The following is a 23,875-nucleotide window of genomic DNA, read 5'->3' as shown; positions in this document are numbered from 1 at the left end:
TAATAATTAATATTTTTCGGTATTAGTGTCTATACAGACGAGCCGCGTTCGAAGTGCAAGTCAACGCCCAAAATGCAGTTTGGGAGCAGTTCTATTGCAGTTGACATACCTATATAGATATTGTTGCACAGGCCGCTTGCAGCCTATCTTCAGTTCTAAAGTCAATTATTCCTAGCAAAGACAAGGTTTTACACATAGAAACTAGTAAGCATCATAGAGTAACAAGAAGAAATCATTTACTGAGATAAACTTTTCTTTTTGTACTTTTATGTTTATGTATAATTTCATTCAAAATTTACCAATTTAAACAAGCTGTGTGTAATTTGAATGGCGCTATATAATACTTTTATGATCTCAACCGATTGACGTCCACTTTTGGACAAGGTCTTCTGTAGTCAAGAATCCACGGTCCTGGGCCGCTTGTTTTCAGCAACTCCAAGAAACTCGTGTGATATGTCAATTATATGAAAAAATAACCCGTGATAGTGGTAGTACGCGGACGACGCTGTTGGTTGGCAGGTGTAATGTAGTTGTGTTAACTGCCATTGGGAAACCACTTGGGATGTGCAGTGTTTAATTAAAAATTGTTTTATTCAAATAGGCCTATCAAAGATCGTTAATAGTCATATCTGCACTCATTAACTTAAAACTAAAGTATCGCACAAAGCTTAGCGCACGACTATATATACAGGAAAATATTTATTCTTACTTAGAAGAAGGTTACACAAAACGTATGTTATCTCGCAGGAACGTGTAAAGCCATGCGTTCTGCACACGTTCTACACGTGCATGCGGCCAGTTCCGATGGAGTTATGTGAACTGCAATTTGCAGTTGGTTTACAATTCGAATGCAGTCTATGATAACATCGGTACACATGACGAGTCGTGCTGTTCTAAGCCTATTTTTTGTTACGACTGCAAGCGGATCATCGAGCAAATAGAAAATAGAATTATGTCAACTGCAATATAATTGCGTCCGAACTGCAATTTTATTGGCTTGCATTCCAAATGCAGTCTCATCTATATACACCCTTAGTTACGTATTTAGAGTTTAGTTTTAATTGTTGAAAGTGTAAGGAACCAATATTGAATATTCCACTGCATTGAATGTTGCGCATTTCGGGTGAGCAGCACGCATAACCAAATGGTCGTGGCATTATCTTTATTATTTTACTAGAAATCACCTCATTGTGGTCAGTGTTATGTAAATAATTGTGTTGGAAGCGGAAAAGCATTTACATTACTCGTAATTTACTCGGGGTTGTTTTTTTTTTGCCAATCGTCTACGTTCTGTATTAACTCATTCGATCACCGTCCTTTACTTAACGTCTCTACTTAATTTAGTATTAATTAATTTATTATTTGAACCCCCCCACGGGCCAGTAATACAAGCAGTCTATGAGACATTGTGATATCTTTAGCTAGACCTTGCTTACATTTGATGCTTTCGTAAGCGGACAGGTAAACTACGTAATTTCTGTTGCAGCTAGTATTTATATACATATTATATTATCGCGTGGTACGTGACTTTTATTATCGTATTTGAAAAGCTTTAAAAATTGAGATTATTTATCCTTTATTAATTGGGATCACTTTATAGTTATCGATGCTATAATTTTTAGTGGTATCGCTCACTCATATTCATACTCTCGTGTGTGCAACGGCAATTTACCTTGACAATAAAGATTTAGACCGATAAGCAGCTAACCGTAAATAATTAATAATCTCAAAAGTTTGCTCTCTATTGTATTTTTCAGCTCTCTTTTTCGATATTTGAATAGATTATAATTCAGTCAATCAGCTGTATTTTTATAATACTTACTTCCAATTTTATTCTTAGAAAGATTAGGAAATATTTTGGAATAATTGTTTCAGCGAATTTAATTTTACATAAGTGTCTAATAGTTTGGTGGTTACGTCACTAAGTTTACGATCTCCACTAACTTAGTGGTTACGTCACTTAGTTTACGGTCTCCACTAACTTTGTGGTTACGTCACTTAGTTTACGGTCTCCACTAACTTTGTGGTTACGTCAGTTTACGGTCTCCATTAACTTTGTGGTTACGTCACTTAGTTTATGGTCTCCACTAATTTTGTGGCTACGTCACTTGATTTACGGTCTCCATTAGCTTTGTAGTTACGTCACTAAGTTTACGGTCTCCATCAACTTTGTGGTTACGTCACTAAGTTCACGGTCTCCACTAACTTTGTGGTTACGTCACATAGCTTTTGGTGACCACTAACATTGCTGCTCGCAGCAGTGATACAGTATTATTCTTATTCATATAATATTTCTGTACATGTTTTCTTAGTTGTATTACGTTTCTAGTTATCTAATTGAAATTCAACTAAGGTTTATCAATTGGTTGAATCTTTTAAAGCAAAAATAACAATCACCTCATAGCAATATGTACTATTTTTATAAACCTGGTTTTAGTAATATTTTTTTAATGATTGTATTCAGTCGCAATAAAATTCTATTTATTTGCTCGATTAAGGGTGATAAATGTAGGTGTAATTCGAAATAATTAGACACAGTTCCAACATATTCTAGAATTTCAATTTATGATACATTCAAAATCCCAAAATATAAAATGCAGTTGCTTTTTTTTTTATTATTATACAATTTGGTTATTTATTGTAAACGTAGGTTAATTTTATGGATTACGGTGTTAAGATTACGATGAACAATTTATATCAAGTTACTAACAAACCGGTTGTGTCGTGTGTGCTTATCGTCTAACAAGCATGTGTTTGTGATTTCGTGTTACGTTACGCCTGTGTCTATGTGTGCATTGTACAAGCGTGTGTACGCAGACAGGGTACCAGTTCTGTTTTATTTTTAATTATATAATTTATGCTGAAATATTGGCCATGTATGTTTGAAACGATTCCGCATTGAAACTATGCGCTAATAAGACTGACGGTCACTCTCTAAAATGTCTTCTGTTTCATTCTTAACGGTCTTCTTAACTTTCATCTTTCTTGATACGAGATTCCACAAATACAAATTGTCAAGGTAAAGTGGATTTAATGTATCTTATTTTAAAGTCGCACATTCCGTACTACCGATGTTTATTTCACAGAGACTAGTGCGGTAGAATTAGAGCTTTAAAGCTAGTACAACAAGGTCCATTATATTTTAAAGACAAAAATGTGCAGTCTCGTAGCAAGGATGTCACTCCGCAACGGAGTTTGTATTATCGATAAAAGTATTTCTAATTCGATATGTGATATGTGTTTGTGTATGTCTCCGAAAAGCAATAACATTGTGATAACTAATTGTGAGCAATTGTATGCACTTAACTGAATATATGCATAATGTTAAATTATTAATGTCAATTAAAAAACTTATTGTACTGGATATTTGAGCTTTGAAATTTGTGTTCAATCAAAGCTAAAACTAAACACACATGTTAATCTATAAGCTCCGATGAATTTAACGACATCGTCATTCTTGTTCGCCCAGTTATAATATTAACATCAAATTTGACGTAAATTACAGTGTTATAAAACTTGGGTACCAATCGGTAATAATAAACTCGATTATTCCCACTACTAATATAATATAATAGAAACAAAATATTTACAACACTCCAATAATTAATTGAAGGTAAAAACGGATAGAGTTGTTGTCGGGGTACTAGAAATGGTGTAAACAAACTGTTGCATGATTAAGTTTCCCGAACAGATATAAAACTTCTAAGAAAATCCACTTTAATCCTTTGCCAACGCTGTTTGTCGTAAGGCTTGAAATCTTTGATGAGGGTTAAATTTTTAAAAGTAATTAATTTAAATAGAAGCAAGCGTTACTTTACGAAATTCCTTGATATACAATGAAAATTAAGCTTAATTTGCTATACTCCGCTAAAAGCAGGAGAAAAGGTACGATGTAATTTATTATTTCTTCAATCTTTCCGGGAGATGATGACTTTACAATGGATAATTATTGTTAACAACTTTATCTATTGCGTCATTGCCGAAGATCTGTTTGGTGTTTGTTGAGTATACAAATTAAAGAAATTATAAATGACACCGTACAGATTCTCCTGCTTTTCGAGGAGTTTAGCAAATTGAGCTTAATTTTCATTGAGTGTACAGACTATCAATGTATCTATCAACATTAGCGTGATTTATTACTTGTTATTACAATAGTAACAAGTTTATAAACTGTGTATCTTTTATCTACAGTAGATGGCTTATATAACGTTTGATAAATTGTTTTCAATGAAACTGAAGATTGCAAATCGGTTACATGTGCGTTTAGTCTTACTGATTAACTTTGAATTGTTTTTGTATGAACAACCAACATTATTTCCAGTTTAAAACAATTCCATGTAACTTTAAGCTTAAATAAGATCTTATGTGACACTTAGTAGCAATATGAAATGCCTTTAACTATGAAACAGTGATCATCTTCGATATGTACCAGGTATCACTGATCATCTTCTATATAAAAATAGTGTAAATGTCTAGATTTCAGTGAGCTTAATTGCTACTGCACATACAGGCGGAACTGAGAGGTATGTAAATAATAACTGATTTTTATTCAAGAAATAAGAGTGATTGTTGTGGAAACTGAATTGTCAAGTAATTTATTAGGGAAAAACTGGACTATACTTATTCAGGGATTGGATTATTATACAAATGCTTTTGGTCGCCCTTTTATACTCTACGAATCGCTCCTCGAGAAAGATTCAAATTCAATTTTGTTTACAGAACAAAAAGTTAGAACTTATGAAAACATAAGTTCTTGAAGGAACTGGCAATTTTCCGTTCCGTTTCCGTTTGCCTTACTCAAAAATATCCCTGTTCTATACTCTTCTGCCATATAAGTCAGCACGCTGTCTACTTTCAAGTAGCGTAGGTCTTACGATACTTAAAGTAAAGCTCTGACCGCATATTGCGATTCGATTCAACCAATACAATTTTCATGATAAGTTACCAATTATTGATTTTTAAATTCAAATTTTCCCTTGTTCAAAATTTTGTTCCAATAGAAAGATTTATTCAAGGAGTTAATTTATAACCAAAATAAATAACGCTCTCATTATTAAAGTGGTCATAGGTCTTCCAAAAAAGTTTCGCTGTAGGTATTTCCTTTGGTTTTATGATTTCTCAATAAGTTACATCCCCAGATAAATAAAACTGTACAATAACCAAATAGAGGTACGGTACAATAGTTGATGTAATGAAGTAGGTACAAGACTTAAATATTGTTGTATCTATTCTAATAGCGCGGCAATAAGTTTTAATCTATATCGCGATTCACGCTATATTTACCTAGGCAATAGTAATGCAAGGCAAATTCAACTTTAACACCATACCGAACGGCTCATTATACATTAAATTTCCATTAAAACTCCTTACTTTAGGGCCGAAATCGTAACTGAGTGAAACAGGACTGTTATGGTTATTTGCAACTATCTCTACTTTGAATGGAATCAAAAATACTAAGTTCAGTAGCGAACCTGCTGCATCAATATGTTCGTTGTTTTCGAACTTACTACTGGTTTCTTCACGTACTACCACTCTCCTGCATGTGCTCTAGCTCTAAAGGACCATTATATTTGTTGATTGTTAACGTCATAATATATATTGTATAGTAATTTCAAAGTAAGTTTCAGCATAAATTATCCGTTAAGTATGTCGCTGAAGTACGTCGCACCGCTCTAGCACAACTCGTCTCTTAGGAAATGTGAAGTTAAACGTATCGTATTGAGTGGAGGCAGAAATAGACCAATCGGGTGTTTGACATCTGACGTTATAGATCGTACACGTCATCCATTCAGTATTCTGATTGACCACGTTATAATTTCAGTGGAAATGTGAAGTGCACTGTCTACCACCTCCGATGCCGGTCCCCCAATCCTAATAAATGTATGCCAACGAAAATAACATGGCAAATGAAAACGTTTTCTGTAAACCTGGTAAACGAATCCCTTTTGGTACACCAGTAGTACTCAAAATTTTAAGCTTTTTATAAGCTTTCTTACTTAGGTAATAACCTAAGTAAAAAAGCTAAATTGTTTCGAACTTTCAAATGAGCAGTCAACTATCCAGGCGTTATTTCTAAATAAGACAAGTGGCGCGATTCACCTTTGTAGTTAAAATATCATACATTCGTACCCATGGAAGTAATTACTGGCGTTAAGTACATAGTTCCATGCTCGTACCTTGATTTTGTGACGACAAATATTAACTTAATCAAATATTTTTCATGCGTACTTAAAGTAGCCTTAGTAAGATATTTTTATGTCCGAATATATGTTCGGTTTCGACTTTCGATTTTCTGTAACGTCGGAGTAAAATGTAACTTATAAATCTTGTTTAAAGCTCAAATTTGTCTGCACTATTAGAGTAAGTGCTGTTGGAAAATCAAAAGAAGCATTACAGAATTAGCGATTCTAAAACGAGTATCAAAAAGTCCATTTTGCTTTGACGTTACAGTATATCGAAAATTAATCCACGAGTGCAAATTCTTATACGAAGCTGTTTATGGTATTGTCATAGAGGTTTGAGCGATTTTTGAACGGTGCGGCGCAAATCAGTGACGCGTATTTGATCGCGAGATGTCGCGCGTCGGGAATACTCATTGTGAAACATTAATTATTGTTGTATATATGATAAATAATGTGACTTACGCAGGGATGGATACTTAAATTATTAAATTTTAACTGATATATTGGCTATGTAGTGAGTAGAATATTTTTTTACAAATAAAAATATAGCAGCTATATTTGTTGTTTATTTTTGATCAACTCGATCTGGTATTTACCTGTATCCAGTGGCGTGCATAGAAGGTATGCAGATGATATAAAATGAAGTCTCCAGTACGAGCTATAAATACTTAGGAGTAGGCTTTTTATAACTTACAATGCTTATCCTTGAGTTACGTATAACTCGTACTGGAGAATTTCTTCATTTTATATCATTTGCATATCCTGTACCTTCCCTCTATGCACGCCACTGCTGGTATCCTAATCTTATTTTCAGACAACTTTTTATAGAGCTCTGGAACTGTGAAACTCTTTGGCCATCATTTAATAAAAGTCAGTTGAACAGTGAACTGGTTTGGATTTTTATATTGGTCCCTTCGGCAACATTCATTGTTAAATATTTCGAAGATTTGGAATATTTGGAATATTGATTCTTGCGGGCTTCATTTGGGATAAATCGGCAACAGTCAATTTACAGTTATGAAAATGCCGTAAAATGTGGTTGTCACTACAAAAATTCAGACTACGTCGGCTCAATAGCGACTGAAAACTTTTACCTAAAGAAAATTGAAATGCCCAAGGTTTTAAGTGAAAAAAAAACATTGTAATTCAGTTTTAATTCATATATTTAAACTATGTAACATTGACGATGGGTCGTTTGGCCGCCTGTCGCGTCCGTGCGCGTTTGTCACGCGACCGTCGCGCGACAGTTGCGTCGTGGAACAGTTGCTCGCTGTCGGCCGATTCGATGTCTCTTCGCATCCATTGTAATGCGTGCATGTTGTATCCCACCATATCCTGCAAAAAACATTGTTCATAAATAAACTGTATGTGTAAAATCATATGACTCCTGTCACTTTATTACGTACGTGTCCCGTAGCGTATCGCGTGTCGGTCTTTTATCTTCAATAGAGTTGTATTGTATTGTATAAGTAAACACTTAGATTGTTTTGAATTCGGTTGCATGGAAAAATAAATATGCTTCTCTCGATTAAAATTTAATGAAATATACTTATGCATCCTTCAACATTATTTCGGTTACACGTTGTATATTTGACGGCCGATTGGCGCAGTGGACAGCGACCCTGTTTCCTGAGTCCAAGGCCGTGGGTTCGATTCCCACAACTGGAGAGTGTTTGTGTGATGAACATGAATATTATTCAGTGGCTGGGTGTTTATCTGTATATTATAAGTATTTATGTGTATTATATTCATAAAAAAAATATTCATCAGCTATCTCAGTACCCATAACACAAGCTACGCTTGCTTTGGGGCTAGATGGCGATGTGTGTATTGTCGTAGTATATTTATTATTTATTATTATATTATTATTATATAATTATCTTATTTAGATAAACTTGCTATTGCAACGGTTGTCTTCTTCGTCTGACTGGGCCGTTTTACGCATGTAAGCTGTTAGCTTATTGTGCGTATACCTTCCCCGTTGTTGTTGCTGGCTCCAGCCAACTTAACTCATTCGAGACGCTTAGCAGGCCGCCCAGATTACCAAGGACGTTGGCAGCAGTGGCGGTACTGCCATAGAAGCCGAAAGGCCGGGCTTGCCTTACAATAAATATCTCTCTCGACTATTACAAAATGTAATTCATACTTGATAGCAATGAGAAAATAAACACTATTTTTTAACCTTTTCTCAGTAGTGTATAGACAATGAGTATACATACAAGCACTACGGCTGTAGGTGTCGTAAGTCATATTGTTTGCGCATGTATCCCAAAAACCGTAGAAGTATTTAACAAATCGGTATACAAAACTCGTTGGGTTGTTGGATACGCCTGGATTTTAATAAATTTGGTATTGTATATTTTTTCCTAATAAAAGGAATGTTTGGAACGCGGCTGGTTGTTACGATTTAAATAAATTTTTCTCGGTGCTTTAAAAATACTTTTGTTAATTTCCAACAATATATGTAATTTCCTATCGTATTTCGCGTCTTGATCATAATCAATTTTTTTATTTTAGTTAGTACACCAAGAACTTTTAATAACTTTTAATAATCGTGCGAATAAATGATTTTATTATTTATTTTATTAACTGCGCTAAAGAGGTCATAATGAGTCAAATTTGGAACGCCACTGGTTGGCAGAGGTGTATGAAGTGATCAATTATAAAAGATAGTAGTTTGTTATTTTCGAAATTAGTTCCACGTCCACGATTTTTTAAACAAATCACTTTTTTGTGACAATAACGATCAATCATCCCAAAATGTTAACCATTCCAATATTTGACCATTTTTCACGAAGCATTTATTAAGGCAACGAATAGGTACGTAATTTTTTTTGCAGAAACAAAGTAGATTATGTAGAGTAGGTTTTACCAGTTGTAGGAATCGAATGCACGGCCACTAAGAAAGTAGGGTCGCTGCCCACTGCGCCACAAAATATTCCCTAACACGGCAAGAATAACGAAAATATTAGAAATAAATAACATCAACGCGAGTCTGAAATATTAAATTACTCACTCGCTGTTCGTTAAGTCTCATCGTAGCTTTGGCTTGTATCTGTATGAGATGCTTGAGAAGCCCATGGTTCGCTATGAGCGGCGCGTGGTGGACTTTGAGGAGGAATAGCGCAAGACGGCAAAGCAACTCTGCGTGGTCCGAGCGATCGAGTAACGTTGGCAACATCCGGACGATATCGCACGCCGTACTGAAGGGCAGCAGTAGAAGTGCTTCTTCCAGTTCACTGAAACATATTTTTTTATCATAAACCTGGAAGAGAATTCGGTTTCGGTTCGGAAAACTGCGGGACATATTTACGTCCAAAATCCCTATATGCTTAACTGCTTGAAGATTTCGAAATTCAAAATTCATTTATTTCAAGTAGGCCTATAAGGACTTTTGAAACGTCAAGTATGTATGTTTGTAGTGACTCTACCACCGGTTACAATCATTTTTCTATCTTGCGGGAGATAAGAGCGAAGCTGGCTGCTTCCGATCTACCTTGTCATTAAGGAATTCATCAAACGTATAGTAACCTCGCTGTATTAGATGTGTTTTTACGCATTTTTTTAACATAGCATATTTAAATTTTCGATCATAGCATATTGCCAGTGGTGACGTATATGTCAGAAACTACATCTTACTAGAGGCTCGATACAGGGTCTAAGGCACTCAACACGCAATGGGGACTCCGTACAAAAGACCTAACGTAACCTAAAATATCCTTAATATGACAATTGAACGCTCGCTACAGTGGAATTATTTTCGCGTGACGAAACACTGTACCTTTATAGCAAAATTGACTTAATGGTATGGACGTAATGGTACTAGGTATTCGTTTTAGTGTCGCTAATTCTATAGTACAAAGTTGAAAACAACTGATAAAAAAATTAATTGTCTAACGGTGAAACCGAGTTACGGGAAAATCACTAGTAAGGTTTTTAGGTTTACATTGTTTCGTGTCGTATTCTCAGTACTCCGGTTAGTCGACGTAAGGGTAATCATACCATTGTAATAAAGATATTATATGGTATGAATCAACATGCGATTCATTAATATACGTCATAATTTTTGGTGGGCCTATTCCCCATACAAAAACGATTCGCCTCCTTTTTATTAAAAGAACGTTGAAAATTAAAGTGTGGAAAATTTATGTTTTTGAAAACTGTATGCAGTGAGGAGCGTATGATAGAAAACCGTAGTTACCTAGACCGTATCTTTTTCACGGTTTCGAAGAGGAAATCCTCGGCAGTGTTACAGTTGTAAGCGGCCATCAGTATGGGCGGCTGGACAAATTGTCCGCGCGCTTCGCTCACTTCCTTCTGATACTCCGCACCCATTGACAGACACTCTATGATCGAATCCGCCTGTAAAAACGAGTATGAAACAAAATATAATTGGATCAACGTATAGTTTATTCTGTTTCTCTAATTATACAACGTGTGAAAGAATTACGAAATACTGTTGAAGGATGCGTAAGTTTCCTGCCACGTATAATTTGAGTACCTTCAAGGCTAGAGTGAATATGCTTTTTCTAGGCAAGCGTGCTCCAACCTAGACCTCATCATTGCTTTCTAACGGGCATGATTGTCGTCAAGCGCTGGCCTATCGTTAATAAAAAAAAAAAGTATATTTTATTAGGATCCATCCATTCCATCACCCTGTAAAAATATTAAATCAAAAGAAGCATATTTATTCTTCCATAAAAACTAATTCAAAACATTCTAATTCTTTACTTGTGACAACCCTATTCAAGATAAAAGACCGACACGTGCATAGTACATACGCTACGCGACGCGTGATTTTACTTTTGCATGTGATGTTAGGACTCTATCTGATATCTTTAAATAAAACTATGGCAATGGTTTACTCAAAAACTTTAGTATTTCGGTAACTCAGATAAGTCTCAGAGACAGTAAACAATGTACCTTTAAAGCCTCTGAACTATTATTTTGGTTATCATTTACACGTTGTATATACTAGAACCTAGTGGCAGCTGTCATAATCGACTGGGCAAGGCTCCGGCTTCTCTCGCAAGAATGAAAGTTACGTATTATCACGCTTCGAATTAGCGCACATGCAAACCTGTGGCATGTGTATAAATGAAAAATAAAATTCTTACAGCTTTTTCTGCTCCAATAGTTTTCTTTGTGGGCATGTTGAGTCCTGGCAGACCTGGAACGGGTGCCTGAAAACAGCAATTGTAAAATCAACATCTCCTTAGGATTCTAATAAGTGCATTTTAGAAGATGGTGTGCCGTATAAAGATAGAAGAAATTTAAAATAACACCGTGCATATTTGCCTGATTCTTGGATTTGAAGACGCAACCAGTACGATTTATGTTTATATTGGACTACTTATTTTGTGCCTACAAAAATTAGTTTTAATGATAATTTTATTTTTAGTTCCAGTTTTTGATAGCACACAGTCCGAACTTGTTTTATCAGTAACTTTGATCGCGTGACACGGAGTAAAGACACTCGATTGAACAGCTTGGGGTAAAGTTTTCATGGGCACATTTAATTATAGATTAAATAATAATTATTATAGTTATTAAGGGATAGAGACAAGTACCAGATCACGCGGGATAAAATTGACACAACTAATAAAATAAAAATTATTAGCATATATCATTAACGCACAAAAAATATATATACCTTAAATAAAAACTTTATTGATTTTATTATTTAGGAAACCTAAAACTACGACTTTGAAATGTGAAATAAGACGTCTTCATGTCTAACTTTCGCGAAGTAACCTCTGCACGGATAGCATGTAAAAATAGTTTATTTATATACTGTTAACTCACATGTTGTTCCCCAGTAGCGAGACCTTCTTCAGTTTCATCGGCATCTCCCAATACGAGAGATTCCTCCGTACGCGAAAACATCCGCACGCCGAAATCAGTTCCGCACGTTGCCACGTGCAGTCCTCCCGCACCAACGGACAATCCTACGCATTCGCCCGCGTGGCCCTTTAAAAAAACATGCAAAATTAAGTGCGAAATAAACAACAGTTTGTTTTACTTGCACTATGTTATCTAAAACATTTAAAACTAAGATAAGGTTAGTACAATAGTATATTGTGCAACTAGTGCGACAAGTTGTCAAGTCACTCAAGCGAGTGACCGCACTCGCTTCTCTCGTGCGTTCAACTTCGCTTTCGTGGGCAATCGATGTCGCACTTGTTTACTTGTCGCACTCAAATTATTCTTGTCGCACTCAAATTTTAAAATGGGCAAACGGTTCTTTTTCAACCGCAACAGCGAGCGTCAAGATACTACTTTCCCCGCATGAGTGATACAAAATATAAAAAGAAACTAAAAAAAAAACTAACATTCAATGTAATAATATTATCGTAAGTGTCCGCATCCCATTGTTTGACCTTCCCGTCTTTAGAGGCAGTGAAAAAGTGATGCGTGCTCGGTACGAACTGGAGTGACGTCACGGAGTCGTTGTGAGCGAATATAGACTTGTGACAGTCTCCGAAGTCCATGCCCCAGATCTTCACATTGCGATCGGCTGAGCCCGTAGCGATGATGTTCGAGTCGTAGCTGATGTCGAGACTTAGGACTGGCAACTTGTGTCCGTACAGAGAAAGATAAAACTGTGGAAAATAAGGAGACGCTTTTGATAAGAAGAACCACTTTATTGCACGGAAAACATCAAGGAAAAGTAAGAAGTTAAAACTAAAGGACATTGTATGCATACAAAGGCCAGTGGCGTGCACTGGGTTTCTTACCAGGGTATGCATACAGCAGGAAAATTGCATGAAACGGCAAAAATTCTCCTCCTATACTACTTTACTTACTTATACTATATACTTTACTTACTTGTACTATACTTTTGTGCATCTATGAAGTGCACGCAACTGACAAAGGCGGTCTTATTACAACACGCAATAAGGCCGCTTTGCAATGAGTCACCAAAGCAAAATAAAATATAACCAATACTAACTTTATATTTTTTTTTTTAATAAGTTAGCCCTTGATTGCAATCACCTGCTGATGCAGTATAAGATAGTAACGGGCTAACCAGTTAGGGGTATGACAGTTATACTAAATCCATAACCAGGACTGTGTAGCCACGGCCGAAGCCTCTCACAAGAAGAATAAAAAGAAAATTTAATGCAAAAGCGTGTGTGTTTGCTTATTTGTTTGTTGCGGTTTATAATCCGATAATAAGAAAACTTTTTTTAACGAGTATTATATAAAACTAGCAGTTTCCCGTTTTTTTAAAGATCCCGCGGGATACCTTCAAATTTGTGTCTGCATATCACCTGCGAAAGATGATGTCCTCTGTCGGATTGAATAATAGTAAAAAGTCATAAATTTAAACAAAGTGCTAAAAAACTTGATGAATTTCCTAATGACAAGGTTGCTTGGAAGCATCGGGCTCCGCTTTCATCTCTCACAAGATAGAAAAATGAATGTTAAAATATAAAATGTAAATTTTTGATGTTGGAAAAGAGCAACTGCTGAGTTTCTTGCCGGCTTCTTCTCGGTAGAATCTGCCTTCCGAACCGGTGGTAGAGTCACTACACACGGACAGACTTGACGTTTCAAAAGTGCACACAATAAGAAGGGTCAAGGCCGTAGTCCACCACGCTGGCCCAGTTCAGATTGGTGGACTTAACGCGCCTTTGAGAACATTATGGAGAACTCCCAGGCATGCAGGTTTACTCACCATGGTTTCTATCAACGTTCAAGCAAGTGATATTTTAATTGTTTTAGGCGCACATAACTTAGAAATGTCCCCCGAAAGTGAAGTCGAAGACCGAAGTCCTAACCATTAGGCTATAATCGCTCCAAAAATGTTAAATTGCAAATTGTAAATGCTGGAAAAGAGCAACTTCCCAGTGTCTTGTCGACAGTCTTTCGAACTGGTATTAGAGTCACTACAAACGCAGTCATACTTATATTATGAAATTTAAGTTTAATTTTCATAATATATTATTGAATTCCGCAAAGTAACGCATGCCTTTATCCAATATGCTTGACATTTCAAAAGTGCTTATAAAGTATTCCTACTTAAAATAAATTAATTTTTGAATTTAAAATTAATAAACTTACCTTAAACGTGTCTATGAAGAATATTTTAACAGTGGAGTCTAGCAATGCCACTGCAATGAACTTATTGTTCTGACTCACTCGCACAGCGGTCACTGATTCTTCAAGCTCGAGCGTTCTTATGTGCAGAAGAGATAATACCTAAAAACATTGAGTATGTGAAGATTTTGGGCTAAAATAATAGATGTCATTCTGAAATATATTAATTAAATATAATATTATGAAAATATTATGAAAGCTTAATTTGCTATACTCTGCGAACAGCAGGAGAATCTGTATGGTGTAATTTATAATTACTACAATCCGTATACTCCACACCAAACAGATCCTCGCCAATGTACCCTCTACGCACGTTTCGCTCCGAAACCGGAGCATCCTCAGGAGATGTTGACTTTACAATGAATAATTGTTAAGTCAAAGTTATAGCGAATTAAGCTTAATTTTCATAATATAGGTTGTGTGACCCGTTGTGTTATATGTATTAGAATGCCGATTAATTTTTTTTATAGAATTAAATTAATTTGCTATAATCCGCGAAAAACAGGAGACTCTGTATGGTGTAATTTATATTTTCTTCAACCTTTATACTCCACACCAAACAGATGTTTGGCAATATACCCTCTACGCACGTTTCGCTCCAAAACAGGAGCATCCTCAGGAGATGTTGAACAAAAATATGCAATATTTAAAAAGGTCATACACCGGACTTCTAAAAAAATCCGACTACGGTACGGAAGATAAACATAAAGCTTTTTGAATGGACACAAAAAACAAACCATGCTCAATACACAACAATATGTTACCTTCGCTTTGGAGTCTCCAGTAGGATCTGCAATGAGTTCAAACTGCCATAACTTAACAGTTTTGTCACCACCGCCAGAATAACATCCACGCTGAAAAATACTCATGGATAAATAACAAAAATAAATGAAAACAATCTTGTACTCAACGCACATGTTAAACAGCTGGAATTAAGAACATATAGTTTTATTGACATCTATCAAGGTGAGTAGGAGAGTTGTCAAAATTAATTTCATCGTCTTTCGCCTTCAGTAGTGGACTTTTAACCTTTAAAAGTCCACTAAAGGACTAGAGGCCTCTCACCCCGCAGGGCGAACAATGGGTTTTCGCAGTCGAAGGTAGTAGTAGCACGAAGGACGCTGCTGCCCGTGTTTCGTTATTTTCTTAGGAGTGCCAGACTTAACTACTTGTTTCTAGTTTGCTCCGGACTAGAGCATAACATAGGAATGTGAAACTCCCTAGTATTACGCATTAAAAATCCTAATCTTCGATATGAGTCGGCTGCAACTTAGGTAATATGGTTTCAGAAGGTTAATATTTCGTATTTTTTTTTTAATATTTCCTCAGTCACCTCGTACGACATCCGCGGAAAGCGGTGGTGAAAACTGTATTCTGATCTGCCATCATTCACAACATGGCCAGTGGCAACAGGCCGTGGGTTCGATTCCCACAACTGGAAAATGTTTCTTTGATGAACATGTAAGTTTTTCAGTGCCTTTGTGTTTATATGTATTTATATTATAGTAGAATTATTCATCAGTCATCTTAGTACCCATAACACAAGCTACGCTTACTTTGGGGCTAGATGGCGATGTGTGTCGTAGTATATTTATTATTATTATTTATTTATTATGGCACAAAATATATTGAATATATTTAGAGGGATTGAAATATGCATTGGTGAACTAACTCACCAGATCCGGAGTAAGGCCAACACTGGTGCAGTTCGTGGTATGTGCGGGCACTTGCTCCAGCACGCACGCCGCGGCGACATCCACCAGGAGCAAGGAACCGTCTGAGCAGCCAACTAGCGCGTGCCTGTCCCCTGGCGCGAAACATGCGCTCGTTGGTCTACCGCACGTCACTGGGATTGTACGGAGGCAGGACTGGCTTGTTCTAAATTTTTTTTTAAAAGAAACGTGATGCTTTTGTTTTATATCCGCTAGGTTTGTCTCGACTCAATGCAGTGTCTTGTCACAGAAGTGTATAATAAAATCAGAATAATCCGTGTTTTCGTGACCACGAGTTAGGAAGAAAAAATATTAGGGCGAGGGGTCGAGTCAAATCTCATCTAATCTTACGATGGAGAAGGGGGGGGGGGGGTCTCGGAAAAATCACGCAGTTACAGTTACTAGAACTAGTCGTAAATAAAAGCACCAGTGGCGTGAATTCGGTTTCTTACCAGGGCATGCATACACCAGGAAAATTGCATAAACTAAAAAAAAATGAGTTATATATCAATGTTAGCTTTTGTGCATGTATGGAGTGCACGCCACTGAAAAGCACGAAGCAATTTTTTTTTTCTTTTTACAATAACAATCCAACGCGTTTCAGTAAGAAACCCACATTTTGAAAAATCTCACGTGAGAGTGGGGGATGGGAGAGGGGGTTGAATAAAATCTTACGACATCTCAGTCGGTAGCGACAGCAAATTTAAAAAAAAACCTCACGTAATTTATAGCACGAAAACACGGATTATTATTTAATTAGAGCGCGAGTGTCCTCTCAAAATGAGAATTGTTTACGGACAATGGTTTACGGCTGTATTTCAACACGCTGGTCAAGCGCGGATTAGTAGACTTCACACTCCTTCAAAAACATAACAGAAAACTCTTCAGCATGCAGTATCCGTAAAAACAAGTGATATTGCATCCTACTGATATTATAAATGTGAAAGTGAACGGCTGAACGGATTGGGATGAAATTCGGCCTGTATGTGTTCTTTTTCATGCACCGTTGACATGGGAAAGAACATAGGCTATCCTTTTATGCCGATTCCTCAAGTAGTCCCCGAGGGAAACTAGAAAATTGTTTACGAGCTAAGCCGCGGGCAGCATGTCACCTATGTTATGGAAAAGGACGGGAACTGTTTGAGAGAACGGTATAATTTCTATACCGTTCTCTCAAATAGTTCCCGTGGTAAGATTAAAAATTGATATATAAATGATGTGTAAGTATATGAATGATTTGTATTTGTAATGTTTGACGCACATAATTTAAATTATTATGACGACCACCCTGGCGCAGCGGTGAGCGCTATGGTTTTAAGTTGGAGGTTCCCAGTTCGAGTCCCGGCTGGAGAGATTTTATTATTTATTAATTCCGAATTTTCTCTGGTCTGGTCTGGTGGGAGGCTTCGGCCGTAGCTAATTACCACGCTACCAGCAAAGACGTGACGACGACGATAAGACGCTAAGCGATTTAGCGTTCCGGAATGATGTCGCGTAGAATCCGATTTGGGGTTGCGTTGTGCCAAGGATACTATACTAACTTATTTGCGAAAGGGATGCGTAAACGCATTTCCCAGCGAGAAAAAAAAGGAGGTGCTATACTGACCTGTTCCACAATTTGATGGAGTCAGCAGAAGCCGTAAGCACGGCCAGGTTATCGGAGCTTATAGCAACGCATCTCGGCTCTTTCTGATGACCGGGCATCGTGATTTGTTTGAGACATTTTACTAAAAACAAAAAACTTTTTTGTTATATCCTTCTTATGTATTGATATTAGGGGAAAGATAAATTTAAGTGAAAGATTTTAAGTAGCAAGGCAATGCGTAAATAAGTAACGCCTAATCTAAGAAGATTCCTAGGCATACATCAACCGTTTACCAATAGTTATCACGTAAGCGTTGGTGAAACGTATTTTCTCTATAGACATCGCCTATAAGATAAGGCATTCGATTTATGCGATGCCTAGGGTTTATGAAAGCGGGCATAAGACCCACAAAGGGTTGTTGTGCCGAAGGAAGGCCCTACCTTATTTTTTGCAAAATAATTATATTAAAACTGATTGGTTGTGTTGTTGCATTTGAGTGTCTATTTGTTTGTTATCTATGTTTGGCTCAACCTTCGCCGACCTTGATGAAATTCGTTTGATCTATGTAAAAATATAAAATTCGAAGCCCTGACAGACAGGAAAATCAATGCACAGCCTAAAACATAAATTTTGGAGGGTTAATTTTATTTTTTTATTTTGGAAATTCTTGTTAGAATTGACCATGGTTTTTAATAAATGCAACCATCAAAATTGCAGTTTATTTAGTTTGAGGATTTTGACAGTTCGAATACTTATATTATGAGCATTTTATCTCCGAAATCGGTATACACTTGTATGACACTGCATAGTGTTTGTACCAACCTTCATTCCCCTCAGACATATCCAAGCTATGCAATTCTAAAGTATTTGTAGCCAATGTGACCCCGACACGAAGTTCGCCCGTAGTCCCCATCAACACATTGGCCGATTTCAGTTTTGCCGATAGCTTCACGGAACTTAGTCGCCGAACTTCGTCTGAAAGCGTGAGGATCTCTGATACCTCAGTTGGTCCTTCATCTGTTTGTGCTTCTTTCTGTTTTCTGTAGCAATAATGTTACTTATTTTACAATAAAATGGGCAATCGCAAAGCACTTTGACGACCTTCCTGGCGCAGCGGTGAGCGCTGTGAATTTAAATAGGAGGTCCCGGACTCGATTCCCGGCAGAGGCTGTTTGGTTATTTATAATTTCTGAAATTTTCTCTGGTCTGGTCTGGTGGGAGGCTCTAGCCACTACTAGTTACCACTCTACCGACAAAGACGTGCCACTAAGCGATTTAGTGTTCCGGTGCGATGTCGCGTAGAAACCGATTAAGGGTATTACTAGGTGCCATACTCCCTGACAGGTTAGCCCGCTACCATCTTAGACTGCATCATCACTTACCACCAGGTGAGATTGCAGTCAAGGGCTAACTTGTAGTGGAATAAAAAAAAAGAAAAAAACTTGCATCCTGCTCTGAATCTTGCTAAAAAGTACCTGAGCAATATACAACGTGTAACGGAATTACGAAATACTGTTGATGGGTGTAAAACTATATAACATAAGGAATGACCCTGTAAAAACTTTAAATCGAAAGAAACATACATATTTATTTTTCCATACAAACTAATTCAAACATTCAAAGTGTTTATTTATGACAACCCTAATGAAGATAAAAGACCGACACGAACAAAGTACTTAAAAAAGTGACAGAAGTCACTTGATTTTAGTTTTGCATGTGATGTTAAGGGTGCATCTGATTTCTTTGAGTAAAAACTACGGCAATGGTTTACTCAAAAACTAATAGCGTTTCGTTTTCACAGATAAGTATCAGAGACAGTAAATAATGTAGGACTAAAGCCACTGAAGTATTATTTCGCTTTTCATTTACTCGTAAATATCTATACTAATATAATAATAATTATTATTTATTTTCAGGCAATAGTCCCATAGAAAAGTCCAATATAATAATGAGGAAGTATATTTTGGTTTGTTTGTACCAAATAGGCTCTGCAAGTACTGGACCGGTTTTACAAGATTCACACTGAAAGCTTGAGTATCACAGGCTATAATTTATTTTTCAAAAAATAAATTGGAGATCCTTAAGAATACATAATAAATTAACTGTTGTGATGTAGACTTTACTCATACGTAGATTCATTGTAAAGTCCACATATCCGGATGCTTCGGTGTCGGAGCGAAACGTGCGTAGAGTGTACATTGCCGAATAACTGTTTGGTATGGAGTATAAAGATTGAAGAAATCATAAATCATACCATACAGATTCTTTGCTTTTCGTGGAGTAAAACAATTCAAGCTTAATTTTTGTAATGATTGTAACTGTGTTAACTTAACCCAATTAAACTGCTATACCGATCAGTATACATTTATCTTTGACATAGCTTTTAATGGATAAAACAAAATATTTTTTTTTAAATCTTAAAAAAAAAAAAAACTTAATTTAGCAAATATTTCTTACGTCAGCTTTTTCCTTTGCTTCTTCACTCGTTTATTCATCCTGGCACTGGCCTCTTCGTCCGAACAGAAGGAGAACAGCTCCAATAAGGAATCAGTACCGTAGCATGCTAGCACTCGTTGCCCAGGGTCGGTCGACAGTCCGACCACTCTACCTCTACCGCCGCGGATCAGGGTGCCAACTTGGTGGCATTGCAACATCTGCATATACAAATGAATTGATGAGATATTTTATCAGTAGCTCAGCTTCTTAAGGCAAGGCCAAAACACGGCGTCCTACGCGTTCAAGATTTCACCCAGCGAACACCAATCACGATAAGGACGCGTTTGAGCTAGATTATTTTGATGACGCTCGCAGAACACTGTAATTTCTGTATTTTCTCTGGTCTGGTCCAGTCAGAGGCTTCGGCAGTGGTTTTTGTACCACCCTAACGAAAAAGATGTGCTGTCAATTTTTAATTATATGGATTTGATATAAATGCCATACCCTTAATTTTAATAAAATAAATTGAACACTTGGGTCCTATTTCATTCAAAGGACAAGTCTTATTTACGTAGAGACAAACTGGACAACGTTTAACAGAATAACGAAATCATATTGAAGGATATTACATAAGGAATCACCCTGTAAAAATATTAGATCGAAAGAAGCATATTTATTTTTCCATACAAACGATTTCTAAAACATTCTAAGTGTTTACTTATGACAACCCTATTGAACTTAAGAGACCGAAACGCGCATAGTACCTAATAAAGTGACAGGAGTCACTTGACTTTAAGTTTTCATGTGATGTTAGGGCTGTATCTGATTTCTTTTACTAAAAACTTAAAACTATGGTTTACTTTGAAACTATTAGGTTTTCGGTTTCACAGATGAGTCTAAGAGACAGTACCTAATGTACCTATAAAGCCTGTGAAGTATATTTCGGTTTTCATTTACACATTGTATTTTAATATTATAAAATAGTTACTTTACTTGAAACAAGCAGCCCAGGACAGTGGATTGTGGAACTCTCTACAAAAGACCTATGTCCAGCAGTGGACTTCAATGGGTTAAGGTTAAGGTTATGATGATGATGATGAATATGGTTACTTACTGAGCTGTCCTCAGTAGAGTCTGTGTCTTCTAATTTGACAATTTCGAGTTGTTGCACAAGTTTGTCCTCATCTTTAATTTTGTCATTCCAATTTAACTTCCATACTCGTAGCTGTTGATCCATACTGCCTGTTACTAAATATCTTTCTTCTTTTAGTAGCACTGCTGACCATACCTGTATTAACAGGAAGATGAACTTCTTAACATAACATGGATTAACCCTATGGGTGCAGAATCTATTGTATAGCAGAGTGAGAAGCTTCAAACATTAATAGGGCCCATAGTTAAGTTCACTAACTCTTTTCAAATAGAACTTACTTACTTCTAGCCAGGCTTGTCTTTGGTATTTGGTTATAGAAAGATTAGCTCAGGGGTTCCCAACCTTTTAAAGCAAGCAGCGCACTTACAAGTTAAGAAATTTGTAACGGCTCCCGCTCTAAAACCTATATAATTAAAACATATAGGTACTTGTTGCTTAGGCAGATATGTGCAAAAAGTAAAATATATTTATTATGAAACTAATAACACCATAATATGGTTTTAATAGTAAGTTTTATCTCTAATCTTCAATCTTCTCTATTTCAAATTGTGGGCACAAGCTGTGACACAGCTGCACAAAGACTAGCAAAAAAATATTTCTATAAACACAATTGCAATGAACTGTTGGTTAGGTAGTGCACATTGAATTTGATAAAGAATAAGGATGTGGATAATTACCTCCATTTGATGACCACCAAGAGTTTTAAAGCAGTGCTTTGTTTCAATGTCCCAAAACTTTATAAAAGTGTCTTTTGAGGAGCTCACAATGCAGTTCTTGCCATTAATGAAAAGAGCACTGGTTACTACCCCCTTGTGCCCACTGAAACGGGCAATACCAGTTTCAGATACCACATCCCAGAGAATAACTTCAGTATCCTAGAATAAAGTACAATTTAATTAAAAAATTATATTTTGAGTGTAAAAATTGATTAAAACTGGTATATTTGGACATTTACTACTTAAACAAACCCTAAATTGATTGCTTCATTTGATATTAGACTCATTTATTAATTCATCATAAACATTAATAGGTGCCATTTTCAAATTGAAGTTGAAAAAATTGGTCAGCCTGTCATCAATTGTACAATAATGTGCATTCTTCAAATTCAATTAATTTATTCAGCACAATCTCTCTAAAAAGGAGATTTATTGACTGCACTTTCTTGGCTTCTACTTCTATAATTTGGATAATCCGTGTGATAATAAATTTTCGGTAATAATATGTTATTTGTTCGATAAAGGATAAAAGAGAATGGAAAATTAATTCTCTATACCTTAGATCCAGAAACAATTCTGTGGCCCATTTCATCATACTGTAAGCAGGTAATAGCAGACTTGTGGCCAGCAAATACACACACAATGTCATTGTTGAGCAGTTCAAACACATTTATATTTCCATCGACGTAGCCCACTGCCATGTGGTTCCCAGTGGGACTAGCTGCTATTTGTGATACCACTACATTCTCACCAGGTATCACTTGAGCCTGAAACACAAAATATAAATAGATTAATCTTTATATTACAGATTCTAAACACACACTATTCATTTGTTTTGTGGAAACTTCTCATTTGTTTTTCATTTTTTGGGATAAACTGTAGCTAGTGTTATTCAGGGTGTAAGCTGCCACTGCACTAAATGGCAGCCAAAGTCGTTTAAAAGTTCAGTTATATTTGCTTTAAATATTAGTATTTTTAAGATGAGATTGTAATTCCTCATGATCTAGTGATTAGCTATTTTGACTACTTATTACTAGGTTGTGGGTTTGAGTGAATGAATGAATACACTTTTATTGTACACCTAAGAAAAAAAGTAGTTACAGAGATATAAATATATCAAGAGAGTACAATTTGGTGGCCTTATCGCTACATAGCGATTTCTTCCAGCCAACCATTGGTGGTAAAAGAAAAAACATAGAAAATTGCATCAAGTCAGGCCAATAATTGTTAGGTATTACTGTCTGTCAGTTTTCTGTCTGTCCATTCCAAAGTGCCCACCCCTGGGCCTGGGAGAGTATTGAGCCATAGGTCCAGCTTACTACTACTACTAACATGTGATAGTATTTTTAAGCAACCAACCCACATTGGAGCAGTGTAGTGGCTCAGTATCCTAAGTCGCTCTCTTCTGAGAGAGAGGCAGCTGGTGGTGGTTGTGGATATCATGGTCTGTAAGTCAGCAGTGAGACCATGATATGCTGAGGATGAGGAACATTATAATGTAAAAGATCATTTCCTCATTCGTCTAGCAGTTAACATGACTATAGATAACCGCAGGGTCAATTCATTGTAATAAAAAATTATTATACCTTTTCTCCTAATCTCATATCCCAAATAATAACATGTTCACATGCACCAACGGCAATATATCTTCCGCTAACACCATTCAGAGTAACATGGGTACTGTTGCAGTCTGGGCTCGCTATAACGTTGAAAATGCCACTTGGGGCGTATCGTAGATATTGCTTCGTAAGTCCCATTTTTATTAGAAGAAAGCAAAATTAAATATTTAACCTTAAATTTGTTACCGTACATTACACATGTTGTTTTGTTTTGATTATTTGACAAGTTCTTAGCCTGCCTGATACTTATGACAGTTTGACTCGAATTTGCCACATTGACACAGAGAAAAATAAATACCCTCAAAATAATGAAAATGCAACTATGTATTTTTCCTTAGCAACGCATTCATCCAAAACTAATTTAATTTT

General features: G+C 36.3%; 1 protein-coding gene across 1 annotated transcript; it reads right to left on the bottom strand.

Annotated features, from left to right (window-relative positions):
* Positions 1 to 7,327: 7,327 nt before the first annotated feature.
* Positions 7,328 to 23,744, bottom strand: LOC120629381 (WD repeat-containing protein 3). Its single transcript, XM_039898311.1, has 16 exons — positions 23,474 to 23,744; positions 22,445 to 22,654; positions 21,849 to 22,046; positions 21,133 to 21,306; positions 20,040 to 20,236; positions 18,405 to 18,622; positions 17,604 to 17,724; positions 15,962 to 16,163; positions 15,050 to 15,139; positions 14,250 to 14,387; positions 12,515 to 12,784; positions 11,988 to 12,152; positions 11,300 to 11,365; positions 10,384 to 10,544; positions 9,199 to 9,421; positions 7,328 to 7,517 (listed from the first exon to the last, which is right to left on the bottom strand). Exons 1-16 carry the CDS (start codon positions 23,642 to 23,644, stop codon positions 7,353 to 7,355), a joined length of 2,769 nt encoding a protein of 922 aa, XP_039754245.1. The 5' UTR covers positions 23,645 to 23,744; the 3' UTR covers positions 7,328 to 7,352.
* Between the last annotated feature and the right edge of the window lie 131 nt (positions 23,745 to 23,875).

This window comes from Pararge aegeria, chromosome 14 (genome assembly GCF_905163445.1).
Source record: "Pararge aegeria chromosome 14, ilParAegt1.1, whole genome shotgun sequence".
NCBI classification, from domain to species: domain Eukaryota; kingdom Metazoa; phylum Arthropoda; class Insecta; order Lepidoptera; family Nymphalidae; genus Pararge; species Pararge aegeria.
The sequence above is the reverse complement of the archived record's forward strand: the minus strand, read 5'-3'. Positions and strand labels throughout refer to the sequence as shown.